Below are 25,791 nucleotides of genomic sequence, written 5' to 3' on the forward strand. Positions count from 1 at the left end.
GTCCTGTCAAATGCCTTGCAAAATCCAAAAGTATTGTAGTATATCCATTTACTTATCTAACTTGACATCACTCTATTATAAAATGATTATATAATGTAAGGAAATTGCTAAAAAGAGACAATTGCTAAATTGCTTAAAAAAAAGGGGGGGAAGATATGAAAGAAGGGGCTGAAAATAGAAATTGTTATTTTGGGGTGGGGAAGGGTTTATGGGATAAGGGCCGGGGAGAGGGTTAACGGGGTGGCATTAACCCTCTCCCCGGTTTCGACCTACACTTCTCCCATATGTTCACGTGACCGTGAACTCATGGGAGAAGTGTAGGCTATGTCATGTCAGCTTGGTGTTTCTGCCTTTGAAGGGCTTGTGTTATCCCTATTGGTTGGAGTTGTGACCTAATTTTTATGTTATGGAGCTTCTAACACTCAGAGATTATGTAGGGTCTATTATTATGGCCTTGTCAATTTGTGAGGTATGTTTCTGTTCAAGGCCATGAACTGCTATTTCTGTTTTCCCTGTACTTTGTATTCTGTTTTTCTTTTTGAAAAAAAAAGAAAATACATTTGCGCTTTTTAGTGTTTAAATGTTCTGGAATAGGGATGTTACAGTCATGGAAGTGTTCTTGTAGTCTTGCTCATAAAGACATGATAGTGGAGCCTGTGTGGGTGATATCACAGTCTTTTTGGCATGGAAATTTGTAGACTACATTGTGGTGTTCTAATATTTCTTTGTGTGTGTGAGATTTAGTGGGTCTTAGAAGTGTTGCCAATTTTTGATTTGTGGTGAATACCAACTTATAGTTAGTATGTTTGAAAATGTATTTGTAGGCTTTGTATGTGTTCTGGATGTATGGCAGTTTGATAACTTTTTGTGTTGGAAAGTTTGTTTTGGTTGTTGGGTTGTTTTAACGGGTTTTTGCCCTCTTATTTGTAATTTATTAGTTGTGTAGGATAGTTGCGATTTTTAAAAATCTGTGTTAATTTTTTTATTTTTGTGTTGAGATAATTACGGTTAGTTGAAAACTTGTAAGCATTTATAAATTGTGATAGTATGACCGATTTTTTAACTGAATATGGATGGTATGAGTTGAAATGGAGGTAGTTTCCAATATGTGTAGGTTTGTGGTATATTTTCGTGGCTGTTTTGTTGTTTGTTCTGATTAATGTCAGGTTCAAGAAATTGATGGATTTGTTCTGTTCAGTTTCTATGGTGAATTTTAGTCTGTTGCTGTAATTGCTAAGGGACGCTTGTAAGGTGGTGATATGTGTGTTGGTTCTCCAATGCATAGAATATTGTCTGCATATCTGCCATAGAAGGTGATGCTGCAGGGGAGGGTGGAGTAGAAGTGATTCTTTGTGTGCTAGGAACAATTCTGCTAGTTGTCTGCTGGTGTTTTGGCCCACAGGGAGTCCGAAAATTTGAATATATATGTTGTTGTTGAACTTAAAGAAGTTAGCTGAGATTATTAGTTTGATTAAGTTTATGATATCACTAGGTGTTAATTTTGTATGAGAGTGCAGGGTGTGGTCTTCTGTGAGTAATGTGTGTGTGTGCGATGTCTAATGTTCTGGGAACCTCCACGTTAGTGTATAATGAAGTTGCATCCAATGAGGTGAGGATGTCTTCCTGGGAGAGAGTTATGTTATTTATTTTTTGCAAAAGGTCGTCCGTATCATGGAGTTTGAATTGTAAGTAGAGGTTTGAGTAGTTTGACTATGAATTTTGATAATGGCTGTATTGGCCGTATCGGGTAACTGTCTTTTGATAATCTTTCTCTTATAATCATTTTCGCTAAATAATGATCACTTCACAATTAGAGCCTCTACAGTTCTGATATCAATGACAGAGGAGAAATGATGTCTCGAGACTAAAACATGATCGATCTGGTTTACATCATTTGTTCCTGAGAACCCCTCCAAGTTCCCAAGTGGATTGCTTTATGTGCGAATGATGTGCTTTTTATGAGCAATTTATTTGTGATTGCAAATTGCATCAGTAAATCACCATTTTCATTGGTTTTATCAATATTTCTGCCACTTGCTTTTAATTTTCATCTTTCCCAATCTTAGTGTTAAAGTCTCCCATGACTAATAGAATATCATACCTTTGTGTCTTACAGCAAACTTCATCAAGTTGCTCATGAGATCTATCTTCTTCTTTCTCCTCAGTTGGCGCATTCAGTTCCTTTCCTTAAATGAATTATAAACACACCAGACAAAAATTTATGGAATGCTGATTGAAACATGTACTTAATGTTAATGTAAAGAGTCATACATATGTGTAGAGTAAAACTGCTGAACTATGATTATGGATGTCTGAGGCGTGTTTAATGCATGCCATTTAATAGTAACTGTTTTACAGGTACAACCATGGGTTGTAAAGGTGACATTACAGAGTGGCAAAAGGGTGCCATTGTTTTCGGCTGAGAGCATGGGCATTCCTTGCAAGAGGTGGCAAAGTTTGTTGGAGTGCCTGAATCCACAGTCAGTAGTGTTCATTTACAGCAGAAGTGGTATCGATGCTATCACTGTAGGTGGAGAAACTGTGGTAGAAGCTCTATGATGACAAATCAGGATTTCAGATGTTTGGGACAACTAGTAATAGCTGAACATTTCCAGACTTGTCAAGAACTGCTTCAACAGTACAATGTTGGACCCAGTAAACCAGTTTCAGAATGAACATATGAATAGAACTGTATGGGTTAGGCATTTTCAGTCAAGTTGTCCGGATATGTTCTAAGTTAACAACTATCCAGAAGACAAATCGCCTTGCTTGGACAAAACAGCATCATCACTGGACTATTGACCAGTGGCCTGGTGAATCCACATTCTGCTTGTATTCCAATGATAGCCGCTTCAGGTCATGCTGAAATCTGGAAAAGCATTTAACCCAGATTATGTCCAAAGAGCTGCAAAAAGGAGGTAGCAGTGTCGTGTTTTGGAGCTGTAATGTAAAAATCCATGAATTATCTGCCACTTTTAAATAATGATGTATTGCCATTTGTCAGATTTTTAGAACAAGGACACATGGTGAATCCTGAGTTTCAAGATGATAACACCTCTGTCCATCGAGCTAGAATTGTGCTGGATTGGAGACAGAACATGAGAAAGATGTTCCATATCACAACTGGCCAGCCAATTCACCTGATCTGTATGTTGTGAATAGAATCTGGGACATGTTGGAAAGGGCTGTAAAGAAGAAACATCAACACCCCACAAATTTGATAGAATTAAGGGATCTTTTAAGCATAGAGCAGAATAAACTTGATACACATGTGATAATGAGTCGTATTGATAGCATGCCAAAAAAAAAATCCAAGCTGTAATTAAATCAGGTGATGATATAACTTCATATTATGGAATAAAGTTTGAATTTCATAATTTTTTGCCTGGTGTGTTTAGTTTTCTTCTTGTCTTCAGTTTTCTATAATACACACACTATCATAAATAATACTGTTTAGAAGAAACACAACTTTCTACTTGAGATAAAATGTTCCATCTTCATTTTGTCCCTTGACAGGAAACAAATGCAGGTTATATAAAGAAAACAGTAGACATTGTGCTGGAACTTGCCACATTTGAGCTACTGTTATTCCTTACCAGTTGAAATTTCTTTCAACTGTACACCAGTTGAAAGAAATTAATACTTTCAGATAAATCCGTTGGTCTCTAAATGCATTCCTGTAACTTATTCTTCTATCAAAATGGCTACCTTTGCAAGGGGATATTCGGTTGTTTGCGGATGATGCGAAGCTGGGAAGGGTTATTAGTAATAGTGCAAGTGTGGTAGCCCAGCAAGAGGATTTGAATAAGCTAGATAGATGGGCAAATGAATGGGGGTCTCAGTTTAATGCAGCAAAATGTAAGGTCTTGAGGCTTGGGACATATCAATGGGACGCTTTATACTCTATGGGAGGAGTTAAACTGGAAGAAGTAGGAGAGACAAGAGATCTGGGAACTACTTTCAGATAAATCTATAGTTCTCCAATTATATTCTTAAAATTATTTCTCCCTTCAACTATGTCTCCCTCTAACCATATGTTACCAAGCCATGAGTTTCTTCCTCTTCCTACTCCTTCTTTTCTTTTTTCTCCGCTCGCATGCATCAGCTTCATACTTGCTGGTATTGACTTAAAGTAATGCAGCACTTGAACTAAGTATATTTTCAAGTCCACATGCCATTTCCACTGCCATTATGTAATGTTGCTGAAGTTAGCAGAACATTATAACATTAAGTTACAAATCATTCTAGTAACACCTTTTTATAAAACGAATTACAACTTTAATTCTCTTAATGAGAGAAAAATAAGTAAATTTAATTACAACACTAGATTAAATCTCACAACAGTATTACATTATGGTAAATTGAGAGGAGGGGAGAAATGAAAACTTTATTAATCCTATTTCTTTCCAATTCTTTTTATTTAGATTATTGAATACATAAGTCACCCAATAAAAAAAAAGAAATCAAACTGTCACGTATCTGACTGAAACATTCAGATATACAACAGTTTCAAATCACAATGGGTTAATAATAACATCACACAAGGGTAACTGCAAGATCTAAGAGATGTGAAATGCATGTATTCAATTGCAAAAATTATCAAAAATAAGAGATGAGTTTTTGGCATTGGTCAGCATACTCATGAGCAGCATATAGTGTAAGCAAGAAGATGACTAGTATGGTAAGAAAGGCAAAATCAGATTATGAGAGAAAATTAGGTAAGCAAGTCAAAGTAAATCCAAGAATTTTTTTTTCATTATGCAACAAGTAAGAGGAAGAATGAGTATGGAAAGATTACTTTAATTAATGCTGATGATAGGAAGTAAAAAGAAATAGTTGAGTTGCTGATGTGACAGAAACTAATGTCACAACTGAGGTAGATGAATAGGAGACTTTGCAAAGGTATTTGACAGAATACTGCAGGGAAGACTATTGCAAAAATTGGAGCCAATGGGAATGGATATGAAGTTGGTAGCATGAATAGGGAAGGTTACTGACAGGCAGACACCAGAGAGTAATATACTTGGAGTAGAATCTATGAGAATGAGGGTAATTAAAAAAGTGGTCCTGTATTATGGCCACTTTTTTAATTTGTACATTAATGATATAGAGAAAGATTTAAAGGGAGAGGGTATATTCAGTTGTTCAGATAATCAGAAGACCAAATGTGGTTCTTTTTTTCAAGCTGTTACTGACCTCTAGTAAGGAGGTTGTGGTGTCATAGTGAACAACAAAAATTGTCTGCGATCTAAAGATATTCACAACATCCTGCAACATTGTGTATTTGAACCCACAGTCTGTTTGCAGATTGGAGACTCTCACTCTCCACTTTGGCCATCTATATCAGAAATTCAATGAATAATGCTAATTTGAAGTATGTAATACATGTAATTTTTTCTATTTCTAACTAATTTTTTCATTTGAAGGTTGCTGCTCTCGTTTTGGTGTTCCATCTACATGCCGGGATTTCTGCAGTCTTCGTTCTGTTGTTATGGGTGGTCATCCAAATCCATGGCAGTGCATGGACTATCTTCCTGCAATAACACGATGTTTAACTGGCAAGTTTAACCATTCACATTTTACAATATCATAAGAAATCAGTAATGATGATGTGTTTCAGATATCTTAATGATGCATATTTTTGTCTGTTGTTTTGAAAACAAATGTTTTGGCTCTTTCTTTGTTTCTTTCAAAATTTTCTTTCTATTATTTAATCCATTGATTAAAAATAGAAAGGATAATAGATTAAAACTTCCTCTCTCTGTAGTGTGGATACTAGTATGCATTCACACTAGAGAGAGGAAGTTTCAATCAATATTAGGCAAGTTAGTAATAATTGTTTCCTGACAAGAACTGCTGTTGCTAGTTCATTTCTCAGACAGTATTCTACTGTAACTTATGCCATACAAAAACTCTGTTTCTTACCCATACGAAACACTTCCAGAGTATACCTATTTTTAATTTTATACATTCATAAATGGAGCAAATGGAAATGTTTGAAAATTACTGTTTCATTTAATTTATTCTATCAGATATATAAAGTTTTATTAAATTAGTATTATATCTGTAAGTAAAATAGCTGTCTTTATTTATATAAAGTAATATCTGGAAACATTTAAAATATGTTGCATGATAAAAAATTTCAGTTTTTATACATTTTGAATTTTGTACTCTTTTGTCTTTTTTGGCTTATCCATTACTGCCTACATTTTTGTAATCAGAGCTGCATTAATGCATTAGTGACAATGGAGTCTTTGTCCTGGGATTGGGGTTGCTAACAATGTGGAATTCTCACTTAAAAAGGGATATATGAGGGTTGTTCGATAAGTCTATGCAAAAATGAAGAAACCATAATTTTTTTTGGGATGAAAATTTCTTATTTTTCAACATAGTCTCTTTTGAGGTCTATACACTTAGTCCAACGATGCTCGAGTTTTTTGATCTCGTCCATATAGTATGATTTGTCCAACTCTTCAAAACAGGCAGTTGTTTCGACAATCACCTCATCATTTGATGAAAATCTCTTTCCTGACAGCCATTTTTTCATGTTTGGAAACAGATAGTAGCCTGAGGGAGCCAAATCTGGAGAATAGGGGGGATGCAAAAGAAAAGGACTTTGTAGCGTAAATCAAACAATTTTGCGGTCACAATTGCAGAAGAGTGAGCGGGTGCATTTTCATGGTGAAAAAGAATCTTCTTTTTTGCCAAGTGTGATTGTTTTTCCTTTATTTCATTATTTAAACTATCCAGCAAAGATGCATAATATACTCCGGTAATTGTTTTTCCCTTTTCCAAGAAGTCTATGAAGATTATGCCACGAGCATCCCAGAAGACGGTGGCCATAACCTTTCCTGCTGAAAGAATGGTTTTCGCTTTCTTTGGTGCAGATTCCCCTCTTGCAACCCATTGTTTTGACTGTTCCCTGGTCTCAGACTGGTAGTGATGAATCCATGTTTTGTTCACTGTTATGAAACGACACAAAAATTCCTCTGGATTGCTGTCTTTGCAACAGCGCACACGTTGATGCTTTTGATCCAGTGTGAGCAAACATGGCACCCATCTTGCGGATAGTTTTCTCACATGTAAATGTTCATGTAAAATATTGTGTATATGGTCATTTCAGGTGCCCACAGCCTTAGCAACTTCACACACCTTCACTCTTCTATCATCCATCACCATATCATAGATTTGTTCAATAATTTCTGCAGTAGTGACCTCAACAGGTGTCCAGAACGTTCAGCGTCACTTGTGCTCATATGGCCACTTCGAAAGTTACTAAACCACTCATAAACCATTCTAATCGAAGGTGCAGACTCACCGTAACGTTTATCACACTTTGGTTTCCTGAGCCATTTTGCCTTTCAAAAAGTAATGTTTAATCACTACACTAAATTGTTTCTCATCCATTTTTCACAAATCATGGTACTTGATTGATTCAAATGAATGCCAAACACAGAGTAATAGATTCAATAATAGATCACACACTAAGTTTCAGTCTATCTGACTGAAACTTAGTGTGTGATCCTCCAGCAGTTGCCAGCAACTAAAAATAACCTTGATAAATACTGGTAGCACCATCTCTTAGACTTTTCATGGACTTATCTAACAGCCCTCATATTTTGTGGAACTGTAGAGCCAGTTATTATGACAAACTTAGGTGGCAGCTTTGAGCACAGTCATAGCATAAGAAGATACAAGGGAGGAATATCAGTAGTGCATAGAAAATGTCAGGATTGTTTCAGGAAAGCAATATCTGATTGTATGTCAAAGGTAAGGAGGATAAACCAAATGGGAGTTAAATGGATAAGTAGCATAAATCAAGAGCTGTAAAAAGAAGGATACCATTGTAGAGGGAATATAAAGAAAAAGCAGTCAGCATGCTCATGAGCAATACAGAACTCAGGCAAGAAGAGCAACAAACATGGTAAGGAGGGCTAAATCAAATTATGAAAAGAAATTAGTTAAGCAGGTAAAAAGAAATCTGAATGAGTTTTTTCACTATGTAATGATTAAGAACGATTATGGAGGGATAGATCTAATGGATACCAATGTAGAAAAGTGAAAGACAGTGAAAATGAGTCGTAGTTTGGTTACTAAGAGATATTACTTTGCAAGGGTGTATCATCTATGTGAAGATATTGCACTTGCCTATGTCACAGAGACTGATGTGATAATTATTATTATTATTTATATGGGCACTGCATGGAGTCAAAAGACTCATTGTGGGAGATCCACTCTATCCATTAACCCAATACCTATCATACATCTTAAATCACTGTTGGGATGCTCACAACCACATCTGGTAATCCATTCCGCTCATTCACCACTCTCCAAGTAAAGAACCTAATCCACACACCCTTACTGACCACACTATTAGACAACTTCCAAGTGTGACCCCCTTTTTTTCCCTCCTGCTCATGTATTGAAAAATTTTGTAAGTTTCTGTGATATCCCCTCTCCTCCACCTGTCAGCTAAGCTCTACAACCCACACACCCCTCAATCTATCTTCATAAAGAACATTCCTCAGACCTGCCACCAGCTTGGTCACTCATCTCTGCATCCGCTTCCTGATCCCCAAGAAACACAGATGACCAAATAAACAATAGTCAACATGTAGCTGCATCATAGTCTTATAAAGAGGAATAATAACTCCCCTATCTTTACATGTCACTATGTTCTTCAGCATCCAAGTAATCCTCTGAGCTATTTTGCTAACTCTTGCAATATGTCCTCTGAACTTCAAATCTCTATCTACCATCACTCCCAGACCCCTGGCCACATCAGTTTCTTGTAAACTAGTACTATCAATATGATATGAAGTGTGTGTAATCTTTTCATCCCGAAGTGCATTACCTTACATTTTACAACATTGAATTGATAACATTATACTTTTCCCACACTACTAATTTATTTAAATCATCCTTTAAGATATCTACATCACTTTTATCAACTATTGCCCTCCCTAGTTTTGGGAGGGAAAACATCAGCAAACAACTGAATATTATTATTATTATTATTATTATTATTATTATTATTACATGACACCTCCAGGGAGTCCGAAGACTCATCGAGAGAGGGCACCTACTCCACAACTCTACGTCTCCACCACTCAATCCACCAACTACAACGAACTGCAACTACTTTCATCATCTACATCACACCATCTACCGCTGACCACCACCACCACCACTAGTATTTTCACAGAAAATCACAAACATCCATGCCCACGTCGGGATTCGAGCCCACAGCCTTTTGGCTGGAGAGCAGATATGCTAACCACTCGACCAACCAGGCCAGCTGTATCCCCCTTCAGATCTTCTGCTATATCATTAATGTATACCGCTATATCATTAATGTATACAAATTAAAGAGAAGTAGTTCCAGTACAGAGCCCTGAGGCACTCCACTAGTCACCCTCATTCATCTTGATTCTTCTGTCTGTCTGTCTATCAGCCACTCCCCATCCCTTGTCACCAACCTCATATCCATTCCCATTTGCTCCAACTTATGTAATAGTTTTACATGTGGTGTTCTTTGTCGAATTCCTTTGCAAAATCCAGCAGTATCATGGTGAAGCCATTTCTTTTATCCAATTCTGCTTTTACTTTATTATAAACTGCAAATAAATTACTGAGGCAGGACCTACCTTTTACAAAGCCATGCTTCCCCCTATAGAGTATCATATTTCTATCCACTCATTCCTGAATTTTAGTTTTAACCAACTTTTCCAATACTTTAACCACCACTCCAGAGATATTAATTGATCAGTAATTTGCTATTTCTGTCTTGGAGCCACTTTTGTGTGATGGAAATATCTTAACAACCTTGCCAGAGCTGAGACTTGGATTAAACAACTTTGTCAGAGGCATTGCCAGTTCACTTGCACATTCTCATAGCACATGAGCTGACATACTGTCCAGGTTTACAATTGAGTTAAATCAAATGAGGTGCAATGTATTCAGAAATATTATTGTGAATAAAGCAGTGGGATTGCATGGCATGTCAGCCCATACATTACAAGAATTTGAAACTAGTAGTGCCTTTCAAGTTGTTTAATTTAAATCTCCACTCTGAAAGAGGACAAGATAGTCCCATCACACAAAAGAGAAGTAGCAAATTGCATACTTTAGGGCAATTAGTATCTCAGAGTGGTTGTTAAGGGATTGGAAAAGTTGGTTAAAGATAGAATTCAGGAATGGATGAATAGAAATATGATATTATGTGGCTACTCCATCGTACTGCTGGACTTAATAAAAGCATTTGACAGAATGCCCTATGGAGAACTGCTATATAAGTTGGGGAAAATGAGAATGGATGTGAAACTGGTAGCTTGAATGGGGTGACTGGGGAGTGCTTTAAGACCCTGAACTAGGATCACTACTGTTTAATTTGTATATCAATGATAAGGAATGGTTTTAGGGGCATATTTGGTTGTTTTTTTTATGATGCAAAATTGGAGAGGACAATAGTTAGTAAAGATGGTGTAAAGATCCTGCAGGATGATTGCAGTAAACTGGTAGTGTGGACAAAGGATAATATGACTATCAGTTTAACATGGCAAAATCTAAGCTTAGGCACTTTTGGATGGAAATATTATATACTATGTATTACATTGATGTGGCATCTGGAGAAATTATATTACATCTGGAGAAAGCATACGATAGAGTGCCAAGGCAAGAAGTCTGGAGGTGTCTGAGGGAGAAGAAGGTGCCGGAGAAATATGTCAGGTTGGTGCAGGAAATGTACAGAAATGTGAAGACAAGTGTTCGGACCTGTTTGGGACAGACAGAAAGTTTTCAAGTAACAGTTGGCTTGCATTAAGTCCGTTTCTGTTTAATATTGTGATGGAGGTGGTAACAGAGGAGGTGAGAGGAGATGCACCTTGGACAATGTTGTATGCAGATGATATCTTGCTGTGTGTAGATACAAGAGAAGAAGTGGAAACTAAACTGGAAAGATGGAGAAAAGTACTGGAAGAGAGAGGTATGAGACTGAGCAGAAGTAAGACAGAGTATATGTGATGCGCAGTGGGCGGTGGCCAGGAGACAGACCTGGAGCTGGAAGGAAATGTCATCAGGAAGGTGAGAGACTTTAGATACTTAGGTTCGACAGTGGAAGAAGATGGAGGAGGTGAGAAGGAAGTGGGATGCAGGATACAAGCAGGTTGGAGGAACTGGAGGGAGATGGCTGGAGTGTTATGTGATAAGAGGGTGCCGATCAATCTGAAAGGCAAAATTTATAGGACAGTAGTGAGGCCAGCTATGACATATGCTATAGAAACTGTGGCCCTGAGGAAAAATAACATCAGCAGGATGGAAGTAGCAGAGATGAGAATGCTTAGGTGGATGTGCGGTGTGACCAGAAAGGATCATCTGAGAAATGACTATGTCAGGGGAACAGTGAAAGTTACGAACTTAGGAGCGAAAATACAGGAGGCAAGGTTGAGATGGTTTGGTCATGTGATGAGGAGGGAGGACGAAATGTGGGAAGAAGGGTCATGCAGATGGATGTGCAAGGAAGGCGGAAGCGTGGGCGGCCAAAGAAGAGATGGAGGGAGCTGGTAGAAGAGGACTTGAAGATGAAGAACTTGGATGTGGTGACAGCCCAAGACAGGAAGGTGTGGAGGAGACTCATAACAAACAGTGACCCCACTTAAGTGGGAGAAGCTGCAGAAGAAGAAGAAGAAGAAGATTACATTGATGTGGCTAGGAAAATTGGGGAAAATGAGAATGGATGTGAAACTGGCAGCTTGAATGGGATGATAGCTAACAAGCAGTAGAATCCAAATCCAGGACAATGAGAGTGACTGGTGGAGTGCTTTAGGACCCTGTACTAGGACCACTGCTGTTTAATTTGTATATAAATGATATAAGGAACAATATATCATTAATATACTTTCTGGGTGTCTGTGGCTTCACTGCATCAAGGCATTAAAATCCAGCAATGATAGTTTGGAAGATAGGATAGTAAAAAAAACTCAGAAGTAAAGCAAAGAAAAAGAGGAAGAATGAAAAAGGCCCATACCATCACTGGGTGGTCCCCTCACCCATGAACAGGTACCTCTCCTGGAGGGGATGAGGAGGTGGAGAGGATCCAGAGAATAGTTACCAAGATGGCAACAGGTCTGTTGAAGTGTTCCCCACAAGGATAGAATGAAAGTAGGTTAGAAAATTTTGACAGGTGGAAAAATAGATACATGATAGAAATATATAGGTCACTAAACAGATTCTATAAGATTGATACAGAAGATTTTGCAATAAATAACAAGTAGGAATGGAAGTGTGGATAGTAAAGAGTGTGAGGACTAGATCTTTTTGCTTGGAGATCATTAAATGACTAGAATGGATTGCAAAAGCTGGCTGGTGAGTGCTCTGAGAGTGAATCAATTTAAGGAGAGGTATGATAGGTAGTGTATGAAAATAACTGTTAGTTTAGGCATCCTATGATGAGTCCTCTGACTCCACAGAGATTCTCCTGTAATAATAATAACAATAATTGCTTATCTGAGAAATTAGAGAAAAATACAATAAAAAAATTAATATTTCTATGGTGCTCTTTTAACTTAGAGCTCTCTTCATGCTGAGTGGAAAGAGATAGCCCTCTGGTATTGAATTGAACATTGTTAACTTTTTGAATTTTATTCATTGGTTTATTGTCATAATAGGTTACTGAACAGAATCGATATGAAGTAATCATAGGTCTGTTAGTTCTTTGGTCAGAAGTTGTTCATTTTATTCCTGTTGTCATTTAAGGCACCTGTTATTTTATATTAGCTTTTTTATGTTCACAGTTTAAAAATGTGTTGTGATGTCTTGCATAAAGTTCCATGTGATAAATTTTAAAAGAAAACGTCTCTGACTTCAGTTATTATAATGGGCCACTTCTGCATGAGAGATTTTTATTGCAGCCAATTTATATATATATATATATATATATATTTATTTTATTTCTAATGAGCTTTACATAGTTGTACAACTCTACACCATGTACATTATTTGTACATAGTGTACAGTTAGATCCAACTATGTTAACTTTCTGAAACATTTGGGTCTTTAAATAATTCTGTTGCTACATTGAACTAGAGTTTTTAACATGAAAGTGATCAGTTTATTATTATTATTATTACCACTACTCATTACTTATTTTTTCACGGTATTAACAACACCACAAACACTTTTATCAACAAGGATGTTTTATTAATGCTAATATTTGTTATTACTACTACTATTACTACAAAGCACATCCATAGTTTCATAGAAGCCATGCTACACTGCACTATCCATTGCATACATTTTACCACATAGTATTTTTGTCTGTTAATTGTTTTCTGGCTAGTCATTGTCATTGAAAAAGCTCACACAAAGATTTCTCGCTTCACAATGAGAATTGATCCCAGGTCTTTTCCAACTGAAGGACACATGCTTTGTCATTCTTCCAGCTGTGCTATAGACGGTCAGCAAGGAGTTGCCAGTAATTGAATCAAGGTCTCTCGATCTGCAGTTGAATGCTCTACTACTGAGCTATACCTGCACTAAGTGAAGTGTACCTAATAATTTATTTGGGTGTCAGTTTGATTTTTTTTCAAGATCTAAATGCCATCTTATAGTATTATTTGAATATTGATTATAGGTAGAGTGTACATTGTTTAGATTTGTTATTTTTGGAACTATAACATATCTGATGATGGAGAACAATAAGGAGGAATAAGAGCAATATTCTGAGGTTGGGTAGTTTTTGGATTTATAAAGTTTTAGTTGAGCAGAGAAAATTAATGTTGAGAATAAAAAAAGAATACTAAGTTTTTTAGAGGATGAGGATGCTGTTGAAGTGATGTTTTTATGCCAGTATAGGCTTGATGTAAAATTAACTCAAGAAGAGAAAAATGATCTTGATTGATCACTGGAGTGTTAGCAAATGTGAGGGAGAGTTAACTGCGGTAGTATTAAAATTTACATTACAATGATAAAATTAAGATTGGTGTTTAAGGCAATGGCCATAGAAGATTTTGAAGCTTGCGTCAGCCAAGTACTACAAGGTTTTGTGAAAGAGGAAGAGTAGAGTGTACTGTCATCATTAAAGCTATGAGTAGGATTGGATGTTAGTGAAAGAAGGTGAAAACATAGTGCTTTGGGGTGCTTTCACATTGATCGAAAATCAGATAAGAACTGTGGTATGCAATGAATGACTAGAGAAGAAGGTGGCAATCCATGCACACAAAGGGTAGGAAGTAAACCATAAAAAAAAGGTAGCTTGGAAAGAAGGCTGTGATGCAAGATTTGATCAAATGATATTCAGTTCTTTTGATATGTTCCCAGCAAAAATAAGAACAATTTTGGGTATGCATTGATTGGAGAAAATGGTCTGGTGACAATTGCTGTGTATGATATAGTTGCGATATTTAATAAGCATTTCACTAAGGTCTTTCATCATTGTGAATGTGACAGCATGGAGAGTTTGAGAGCAGTGGACGATGAGGAGAAGAGACTGACTAAGTGAGGAAGAAGTATATGGGGAATTAAGCAAACTTGTTATTAATAAGGCATGGAACTTGATGATATATCACTGTGTATTTTGAAGGAATGTGCCAAGGATTTGACATCTGCCTTGACATATTTGTTTTGATATGAGTCGTACATTGGGTCAAGTTCCATTGGAGTGGAAGGAAGGCAAGATTGTACTACTTCATAAAGGAGGTGATAACAGAAGTCAAGCATTAAATTTTAGAACAATCTGTGTGTCAGGTGTTGTGAGTAAAGTGCTGGAAAGGCTGGTAAGAATTAGGATTCAGAATTGGGTTGACAACAGTGCTATTATCTTTGATGGACAGCATGGATTTGCTAAACGAAGGTCATGTTTTAGTAATCTACTTACTTATTACAACACAGTGACAATATTTGAATAGGGATATACAGTTGTTTGCAGATGATGCAAAGTTCAGATGAACTATGAGGAGTAGAGCAGATATTGGGGCCTCACAAGAAGACTTGAATAGACTGAGTGAATAGGCACAGGAGTAGGGATGCCAGTTCAATGTTGTGAAATGTAAGGTTTTAAAATTTGGAAAGCAAAGATGACATATATTGTTGGAAAGGCAGGAAATAAGAGCTCTTTGGGTGATGGTGGATAAGGATCTGAAATTTAGAGGACATATTTCCAAAATTGTGAGGACAACATGTGACAGTAGTCTGAAAGGTTTTCGGCCTAGCAATGAAAAAACGGATTTATAATTTCAAAATTATTTTTATTTTTCAACATAATCTCCCTTAAGAATAAAACATTTATTCCAGTAATGCTCCGGCATCATTATCTGGTCCCTGTAGTGGTTCTCAGTAAGACTGCAAAATACTCCTCTACAGCTGCAATCACCTCTTGATTCAAAGAAAAACACTGACTGAGTTTTAGTTTTGGGAAGAGATAGAAGTCCAAGGTAGCCAAATCTAGGGAATAGGGTGGATGTTCCAACAATTCATAATGCAGTCCCTTAATTTTCCCATTGCCAAAACACCTCTATGGGCAGGTGCATTGTCTTGATGAAAGATCATTTTTTCCTTCTGCAAACTGGGTTTTTTCTCACGAATTTTTTCATCTGGTCTGGTTAAAAGATTGGAATAATATTCCCCGGTTATTGCTTTTCAAGATAATTAATAAACAAAATGCCTTTAGCATCCTGAAACATCGATGCCATGACCTTTCCTGCTGATGGAACCGACTTTGTCTTCTTTGACGCTGAACAACTAGGTTCTGTCCACTGTTTTGACAGCTGTTTGGATTCTGGGGTGTAACGGTGAATCCAAGTCTTATTCATAGTAATAAATCGATGCACAAAATCAGTTTTATTCTTGTTAAAAATGCTCCAAGCACTGTTCAGAGATTTTCATGCGAGTGCATTTTTGATCTGCTTTGTGCACAAAGCTTTTTCATATGAATTCTTCATGCAAAATATATCCTACACGTTCTTTTGAAATGCCTATAGTCTCAGCAATTTCATGCACTTTGACTTGCCAGTCATCCAATACCATATCGTGCACTTGATCAATGATTCCAGGTGTTTTTACACATTGTTCTTTTCGGACATCCTTCACGTGGATCATCTTCAAGGCTGATACGGCCACGTTTAAACTTGGCAGCAGTCCAAATCTTAATTGTCGAAAACGAAGGAGAAGAGTGCCCATAAACTTTTATGAACTTCGAATGAATTTCTTTTGGCATTAAACCTTCTTTTATAAAGAATTTTAAAACCACACGATATTAAATTTTATCCATTTCAAGGGATATAGACAACACTTTTGCTTCAGACAGCTGTATAAAACAAACTACTTGATAGAATGACTTGCAATTTCACATGGATGCTTATGACCTATATACCAACTTAGAAAAAAATCTTGCCAATACCGTTACCATCTATGGTCTAGGCCGAGAACTTTTCAGACCACCATTGTAATGTGTCCTCACGTTATGTTGTCCAGGACACTGACTTGTAGAAGTTAGGGGATTCTGCTTCCATTGTATAAGGCTCTGATTAGGCATATGGACTGCTATGCACAGATTTAGTCACCTGGTTTCCAAAAGGCTGAAGAGATGTTGGAGAGGATCTAGCAGCAATTGACCAAAATAGTTTCTGATCTCTGGAATGCTGAATATGAAGAAAGGTTGAGACGATGCAGTTTGCAGAGTCTAGTGGATAGGAGGAAGAGGGGCAATATGATAGAGATGTAAAAGTTAGTAAAGGGTTGTTTTCAGATTAATGTTGAAGAGCTTTTTCATAAAATAGTGGGAGATCAGGGGAGAACAAGAGATCATCCCTGGAAGCTTTATAAGGAGGGTGTGAGCAGGGGAGAGTGAGAAGTAGGTTTTTTGCTTGGAGAATTGTGAATGATTGGAATGCGTTCCCTGAGAGCATGATGTCTGCAGTGAATTTGAATGTGTTTAAGGCATGGTATGATAAGCTGTGACTCTTTGGGGTCTTGGGATAATCCTAATAATAATAATAATTATTATTATTTTTATTTTTATTATTATTACAAAATACTTTGAAATATCAACAGCAACTGCATGAGAATCTCCAAATTTTTGTACAGTAGACATCCTCACTAACCTTACTCACCTGTGGGTACAGTTAGTGAGATCTTAATAGTGAATATTTTTGCTAGAATGAGAATGACATAATCTATATTGGTGACCATCAATTAACTGATGGTCTCTAGTTTGTTAAGAATCTGGTGGTTGATGATCTTCTCCATCAGTTTTGAGAGTAATCATAGTTTGATGGCTTTTATCTTTCATTTTAAGAACAAGCTAGATAAAGGCTTATTTTCATGCTGTTGGATAGATGTCAGCTGAGAAGAGTAGTTTGAAAAGATGGAACATGATAGTTATCCCTCCAGTTGCACTAAGATCTTAGTGTAACTAGAGGGATATCTTTTGGGCCAGAGGATGTATTATGAGGACTGTTGAGTATTTTGCATGTCATTTGTCAAAAGATCAGAGGAGGTTTACTGAGTATGATTTGCAGAATAGTAGGAGATTTACATTGGTTGAGTAAACAAGAGTTGAAGGTAGACTGATGATAAACAGCCATATGTTTAGGCTTCATGGATAAGAGAGAGAGAGAGATGGAAACATAATAGGGCAGAAGTTATGCACCTGGATAAGAGGACAAGAGACCAGAAGATTCGATTGTCATTTCAAACAGGAAGCTAGCTTAGTGCAGTTCTTTTTGACCCTTACAAAGTCTGCTTTAGATTTGTTGATTATTTTTGAAGTTGGTGTTGTTGTGAGTAGCAGTGTAAGCTGATTGAAAGGTTCAAGTTTTTATCTCGAGCTATTGAGGTATGTGTTGCATTTATAGCTTGAATTGCTTTGGCATATTTATTAGAAAACCAAGATTTGGATTTTGAGTGATATCAGGAATAAAAGCATTCATCCCAGCAAGAATACTTCATGAGCACAGCAAGTAATTGAATCAGGAAAGCAGAGGTAATAATCAGACTATGAAGAAGAGGCATAGAAATCCTGAAGGTGATCCCAGTTGGTACCATCACTAATGTAGTGCTATTGGGTACAAGGCTGAGATTGGTTGGAAGAAGTATGATTTGTAGAAAAAGAAACATGGACAAAATTATGGTTAGAGTTGCCAAGAGAAGAGCTAATGTCAGTGGTATATCTGGAGAGCTAATTAAGAAAAAAATTCAGGATACTGGGAGGATGATGAGGATATCTGGAATTATTTTTTGTAAGTTAATAGTTTGCATTAGATCATCACTGACAGCAAACATAGCTTCTCTTCCAGTTTGGTCTGTAAAGTTAGGGTAGAGGACCTTGTCAGAATTGCAGACATTAAAATCTCTAAGGAAGATTATCTCAACTTTCAGAAATAGATAATCAGTAAATAACAGAAAAATGTAAAGGAAATACATGAAAGCAGCAAAATGAAGTAAGGAAATTTTAAGCCGAAGCAGATCATATTAAAGGGATTCCAGATTTGCTAACCTTTGACATGGGTTTTCAGACCTGACAAAAGTACTTGTTTCATCCTTCTTATGAAAGTCCTTGTGCATGATGTACTGTAGAAAAATTAGGTGGGCTGTAGGCATAGAAGATGCCAGTTAAGGTTCATTAATGAATAACAGTGGCAATGTACATTGCAGATGTTGGTTAATAGTCCCTGGATGTTGGCAGTCTTTATATAGAAGCGTTTTCACAGGTATTTTGTTGTTGGATTTTTTTGGAGTATATTTTTATTAAAAATAATACCTATAATTTTTATGCTGTCTTTCTTTTTAGAATGTTCAGAAAATTTATAGAGTAGGGGCATGCAGTAGGGATGAAGGATTTGTGGATATGACTCCCACACAGGGAGTGCTCAGACCCTAGTTGAGGTGGGCCTTGGCAGTGTGGAAACTGCTTTACTGCTATACCATCAAATGTACTGGTACCATCCAGGAAGTACTGGTTCCCCTAATCTTTAAAGGTACCTATGGAATAACTATAAACAACATTACACAATAACTGCAGTAATAAACTTTAATGCAAGTACAGATATTTCATACTGAAAATAACAGTACATCATCAGTGTGTAGAAACAAAACCAAATCAATGAACAGGAATACAAGGTACATACAACAATCAGTCTGTGAATTAAAAATGGTTGCCATGAGCTGGAAATTGATATTAATAAAAAAAATATTAAAACTATTTTTGATGTTTACACAAAATGAGAATCTCCAAACTTTTTTGGGAGGGGGGGGGGGAGAGAGAGAGAGAGAAAGAGAGAGGCAATTGTTCTGATTCAGGTTCGGCCAGTATAAATGGACTTCACAACTTTCTTTAAAAAGGCATTCATATTTAAAAGTTTGGGAGACTCAGTAATTGTGGTGTGGAGAGCATACTGAGCAAGGCCACTACCCATACTGCATGTAAGAAGAAAGAGAGAAAAAAAGCCAGAGACCACACATTGGAATATCTATGGTCTTTGGATATTGAAATGTGATCTGTTATCTGTCACATCCACCAAATATCTAACCCCACTGGGCATATACCTCCTTTCATTTCTCATCATGATCCACTTGTTCTTTAATTCTTGTGCATTCCTTTCACTCTATGCTCACTCTCTTTCATTCCCATAATCATGCTTGCTTTTGTTCCATTTTCTTTTGCAGTTGCTCACATTCTCAATACTCTTATTTTCTTGCTCACTCTTCTAGTTAATACTACACAACCGTATGCTCCTCAATGCTGTCTGGCCTATGTCTAACATGCACTCTTCTTCATTCTGATACACTACAGGTATCATTCACTGATATGTTGCAGTCCATTAAAATATTGCCCATTCTATTGATCCACTCCTTCTCAATGCTCTTGTTCAGTCTCTCCATAAACACTCTTTTTTTTATTTTTATTTATTTTTAATTTTATAAATGACAGAATTAGGGTTTATAAAGGATAGCCTTATGCTACATGATGATATAAAGGTGCTAAGGCTGTTTTTCTATTTTTCCTTGTTCAGAATCAAATCAGAAGGTATTTTATGCATGTCTTTTGTTTCTCTTAATGCTATTAGGCTGTCCTTCACTTCATACTGTTCTCGGCCTATGGTGAACATCCCTTTACTTTTTCACCTCAGTAAAGGTCGAAACCAGTCTGGGTAGTGAACCTTACCATAATGCATAGGAATATACATGTCCAAAAGGAAGTGTGCTTTGCATTATGGGATGCTAAGGCATTTTAGCTCAGTCAGTATAGATGAAGCCCTTTGGTCGGAAAGACTTGGGTTCAATTCCTGTTAGTGATCTGAGAAACCTTTATCTGGTCTCTTTCGACTAAAGTGAGTTAGCCAGTCTCATATGGAGGTAGGGGGTTTTTTCACCTGGAAACTCAGGTTTTTTTGTCCCCCAGAACAGGCAAACTGGCCCTGTGAACACACATGGATTAAAGCCATGAATACGTCCCAGCAATATGCCAGTCCCCGAGCCTGGATAAAATTGGGAGGTTGGAGAAAGCAATGGTGAACTACCATGTAAAAATCTCACCAGGAATACTTTGTGGGCAATACCTTCAAAGTCACCTATGGTCAGAAATGACTGAAACGGAAAATCAGATCAGAAGGTATTTTATGCAAAGTTAACAGCCTCTGTATACCATGTAGTATAATTGTGAAGATACTTTATGCACAAATTTATTTCCTTACACTCAGATAAAGAATTAAACAAGAATATAATTTATTGTCAAGTATAATTTTCTTGATTTATTCATTTTCTCTTTCTCCTATCTTTTATTTGATTCTTTACTTCCCTTTCATTTATATCATCAGTCATTCATTTGCACTATGCCCATTTCAAATCTTTACCAGTTCTACTTTCAAGTCTTACCTCTCTGTTTTTTGTGTAAATTGTATTCACCTGTTTACATTTGCATGTATGATTTTGTTTAGTTGCACTTGTGTTCTTCTACTTAATGGTAGTCAAACTCTCTTACTGACTAGTACTTGTACTCTTTTTGTCACCATCTGCTTACTGTAGCTCAAAATATCATTCTTTTTACTGCTCAAAGTGCTTCAAGTACAGTATCATTAATATGCACATAAAGTTTTTATGAGTTTTTTTTTCTATATAATTTCTTCTAAGAAAGAGATTGAATGATTCCTTAAGAAATGTATAGCATATTATATTTTATGCTTGACAAGAAATTATGTTCTTCTCTTAATCCTTACTCAAGTGTAAGCAAACAAAGTTTGCATCCAAAGTATCTTCATAACTATAATATGCATGGCATATAATTATATGCTATAATATGCATAGGATATTGTAATATATCATTACCCATTAATTATTAACATCAGACCACCCAGTGCCCAAGGCCAACTATGACTATAAATAATACCACAATGTATTGATTGTTTTGTTGTTATAATAGTGTTGTTTTAATCCCTGAAGATGCACATTTATTGTGGATGAACTATTATATGTAAATATATATACAGTGTGCTATTATTCAGTTATTAAATAATTTCACTAAATTCTTCTATAAGTTGCCCTTGTAATTCATTTATTTTTGCTTTTAACTAGATGAAAGGAATCACTTACCTTGTTGCATAAAGCAGAACATCCCAAAAGTTTGCCGTTCTGTTTGTGTTGGTGATTATGGTTTATCAACAGTTCTACAGCATTATTCATGCATGGAATATACCACTCCAACTCTTGCTTGCATATCTGAAGGGATTGGTAAGTTGACTATCTAATGTATATTAAATGTTAAACTTTCAATGAAATATTGTATATTTTAAAACTAATACCTCTTAAGTGGTTATTTCTGATAAGTACTTGAATAAAATTTCTACTACTAAGGTAAGAGGCAATATGTGTATGTTTTTTATCTTCTTATTATGCTGGTTGACAAATTAAAACTTTTTTCATCTCCTCTGTGTCCTTAACATGTTAAGCTCAGTAACCAAGAATATCCTATTCTGACCAAGAATAGGCTATTCATAATATCAAAAGACAGCTAATCTTATCTGCATAGTGCATCTATCATTTGTATCTGTTTTCTGGCTGATTTATCTGTCTTGCAGATAAAAAAAACTTAGTTTCTTGGTGAGTAAACCCTCCTCTGTATGAGACTGGTTAAGTCACCTTCAATTGAGTTGATCAGGAGTTGTTGTTAAGATACGGGAGAGGTTGGTCAAGAGCAAAATACAAGAAGGATAGGGCATGTCTCAGTAACTTGCTAATTTTTATAATACAGTGACAGCTGAGTTGGATACAGGTAATGGATTTATAGTGATACTGCTGGACTTTGCAAAAGCTTTTGATAGGATACATGGAATTCTAATCAGTAAACTGCAGCATATGGGGATGGATATAGGATTAGTGAGGTGAATAAAAGTGTGGTTGATGGAGAGATATCAGAGAGTAGTTTATTCAGTAGTAGATTGCAGAAGAAGGCCTGTTTAGTGGCATGCCACAGGGCTCTGTTCTTGGGCTGCTAATGTTTAATTTGTACGTTAATGATAAGTTACGAGTCCTCAGGCATGAGGAGATCGATGAGGAAGATATAGGAAGGGATCTGAAAGGAACTGTTTAGTTGTTTGAAAATGATGCAAAGTTGAGTAGAGTAATAGTTAATACAGATGATATTAAAATTTCTTAGAATGATTTGGATAGACAGGCAGTTTAGGCAAAGGAGAATGGATATCAGTTTAATGTGGCAAAGTGTAAGGTGATGCATTTTGGGGTGAAAAGATTACCAGCTGTATACCACATTGATGGGACTGTAATCCAAGAAATTAACGAAGCCAGAGATTTGAGTGTTGGTGGATAGGAAGTTAAAGTTTAGAGGACACATAGCAAAAGTGGCTAAAGCAGCTCATCAGATTACTTGGTTGCTGAAATATATGTATTACTGAAGAAACTTTGATGAGCAGAGACAAATTGGTTATTATTCTTCTTTATTGAGCCTTGATAAGATCCCATTTTGACTACTGCATGCAGGTCTGGGCACCAGGGTTTCTTTGTGATGAGGAAGAGGTGGAGAGGATCCAGAGACGAGTGACTAAGATGGTAGCAGGTCTATGGAATGAACCTTACCAGAACAAGTTGAAGATTTGTGGGGTACAGAAACTGGTTGACAGGTGGAAAAGGGGTGACATGGTTGAGACATCAAATTACCAAAGAGTTTTTACAAGATTAATTCAGAGGAAATTTTTCAGAACAGGTCTGGTAGTGGGAGAAATAGGATACCATCCTTGGAAATTGAGTAAAAGTGTAGTTAGCAAGGGTGTTAGAACTAGGTTTTTTTTGCTTGGAGAGTGGTGAGTGAGTGGTATCGGTTGTCAGAGTCTGTTGTGGATGCTATGATTGTGAATGAGTTCAAAACAAAGTATGATAGCTACTGTGCAAATGTTGGATAGTACTTGACATGATGTTTAGTGCCTTCCTTGATGAGTCTAAGGACTTCATGGAGTAGCCTGATAACAGTAATAATGTTATGAGATTGGATAGTAGATTAGTGCATTAGATTAGAGATTGGCTGTCTGATAGATATCAGCAGGTTGTGTATGGGGGAGTGATATCCCAGAAGAGGAAAGTCACTAGTGGCTTGCCCCAGGGGTTTGGTGCTGTTGTTGTTTAATTTTTTTTTATTTAAGCCCTTTTCAATGTAAATGACATTGAAAAGGGCTTAGTGAGTGATATACAGTTGTTTGCAGATAATGCAAAGTTGGGTAGAGTTATGAGAAGAAGAGCAGATGTCTAAACAAACACACGAAGTCCTTAGACTCATCAAGGGAGGCACTAAACATCATGTCAAGTACTATCCAACATTTGCACAGTAGCTATCATACTTTGTTTTGAACTCATTCACAATCATAGCATCCACAATAACCACAGTAACAAGTTTTAATAAGTAGATATTTCGTCCTAAGTATCTTAGGACATTGTCAGTACAGTTAATTCAAACAATACTAGGGATAACATACAGTTAGGGTGCATGATTACAATGAAATCCCAATATGCATGCAGTAGCATGTTATAGAATTAAATTAAAATATATCTGGAGGAAAAAAAAAAAGATTAGATTAAAATAAGATAACATATATAAAAATTATTTTACACAATTTTGTATGACAATTTCCCATACTTTAGGAATATCAAGAACGTCAAAAATTTGGCATCATTAAATCATCAGTAACCAGAGCACACAGATTCTGCTCCTCTGAAGAATCTCTAAACCAAGAATTGGAAATAATCAAAAATACAGCCATACTAAATGGACACAATCTTAAAAGAACTTCAGTCACTTCCCCACACATCAACCTGGACAAGAAGAAGCCCATAGGATTCCCATACCTTATGTCAAAAGCATCTCTGAACATCTTTCAAAAATTATGAAGAAATACAAATCCCTACTACCTACAAACCAATCAACCAGAGCTATAACTTGTTACCTTCTCCTAAAGACAAACTCTCACCTCTAATGCTACCTGGCATGTACGAGGTTCCATGCTCCTGTAAATCATCTTAAACTTTAAACACACTGTGGACAGACAGGTAGATCTGTTCATAAACGCATTTCGTAACATCAAGACCATATCCGTCTTATCAAACCACAGAAATCTGGCCTTGCACAACACGGAGTTGAAAACCCAAACCATAGGATGGATTGGGAAAAGACCAAACTTCTACATAGATCTTCATATAAACATGAACGTTTATATGAAGAAATATCTGAATCCCTACTTCACAGACCAAATCTAAACTGTAATGATATTCTTGCTATTCCTAAAGTATGGAAAATTGTCATACAAAATTGTGTAAAATAATTTTTATATATGTTATCTTATTTTAATGTAATCTTTTTTTTTTCCCTCCAGATATATTTTAATTTAATTCTAGAACATGCTACTGCACGCATATTGGGATTCCATTGTAATCATGCACCCTAACTGTATGTTATTCCTAGTATTGTTTGAATTAACTGTACTGACGATGTCCTAAGATACTTAGGATGAAATATTTACTTATTAAAACTTATTACTGTAGTTATTATGTGTGTTTGTTTAGTCATGAATTTTCCACAGGTTTCATTGTACAATAAAGAACAGATGTAGCTTTGCAAGAGGACCTTTATAGACTGTCTCTGAATGGGCGAGTGTGTGTGTGGATATCAGTTTAATGTTACAAAGTGTAAGGTTTTAAAATTTGGGATGCAAAGATGGGATGCAGAGTAGAGAATTTTGGAGGAGGTGTAGGAGATGAATGATTTGGGGGTTGTGGTGGATAGAGACTTAAAATTTTGTGGTCATTTTTCTAAAATTGTGAGGCTGACACAGCAGATTATGGGAATGATGTGGAGAACATTGACATTTAGAGGTAAGGATGTTTTGATTCTATTGTACAAGACTTTGATCAGGCTGCATATGGATTACTGTGCACAATTTTGATTGTCAGGTTCTCAAAAGGATGATGCTGGAGAGGGTCCAGAGACAATGAACTAAGTTGGTTTTTCTGCCTCTGGAATGTGGAATATGTTTTTTTTTTCTTTATTTCCAGATTAGCATGAATGAGATTTTTCATAGAATGTCTGGAGACAGAGTGAGAATCAGAGGCCATCCCTGGAAGCTGTATAAAGTGGGTGTGAGCAAGGGGTTAGGAATAGATTTTTTGTATGGAGAGTGGTAGGTGATTGGAATGCATTACCTGAGAGTGTGGTGAGTGCAGGGACAGTGAATGCATTTAAGTCAAGATATGATGAGCTGTGTGCATGTGAGAGCTTCAATGTTGAATTTCTTGATTCTA

The 25,791-nt window shown here is 36.5% G+C and overlaps 1 protein-coding gene across 3 annotated transcripts in view; it reads left to right on the forward strand.

Moving 5' to 3' along the window:
- LOC150110505 (Ig-like and fibronectin type-III domain-containing protein 1) overlaps window positions 1–25,791 on the forward strand; it is a 325,466-nt gene that overhangs the window by 93,907 nt on the left and 205,768 nt on the right. For all 3 annotated transcript variants that reach the window (XM_090394289.1, XM_090394271.1, XM_090394280.1), the window contains exons 7-8: window positions 5,427–5,558; window positions 21,565–21,720. In XM_090394289.1, coding sequence (XP_090250415.1) covers window positions 5,427–5,558; window positions 21,565–21,720 — 288 coding nt within the window. The remainder of the gene's footprint in view (window positions 1–5,426; window positions 5,559–21,564; window positions 21,721–25,791) is intronic.

Source organism: Typopeltis vanoorti, chromosome 1 (genome assembly GCF_054136105.1).
Source record: "Typopeltis vanoorti isolate ZY-2024b chromosome 1, IOZ_Tvanoo_1.0, whole genome shotgun sequence".
NCBI lineage: Eukaryota > Metazoa > Arthropoda > Arachnida > Uropygi > Thelyphonidae > Typopeltis > Typopeltis vanoorti.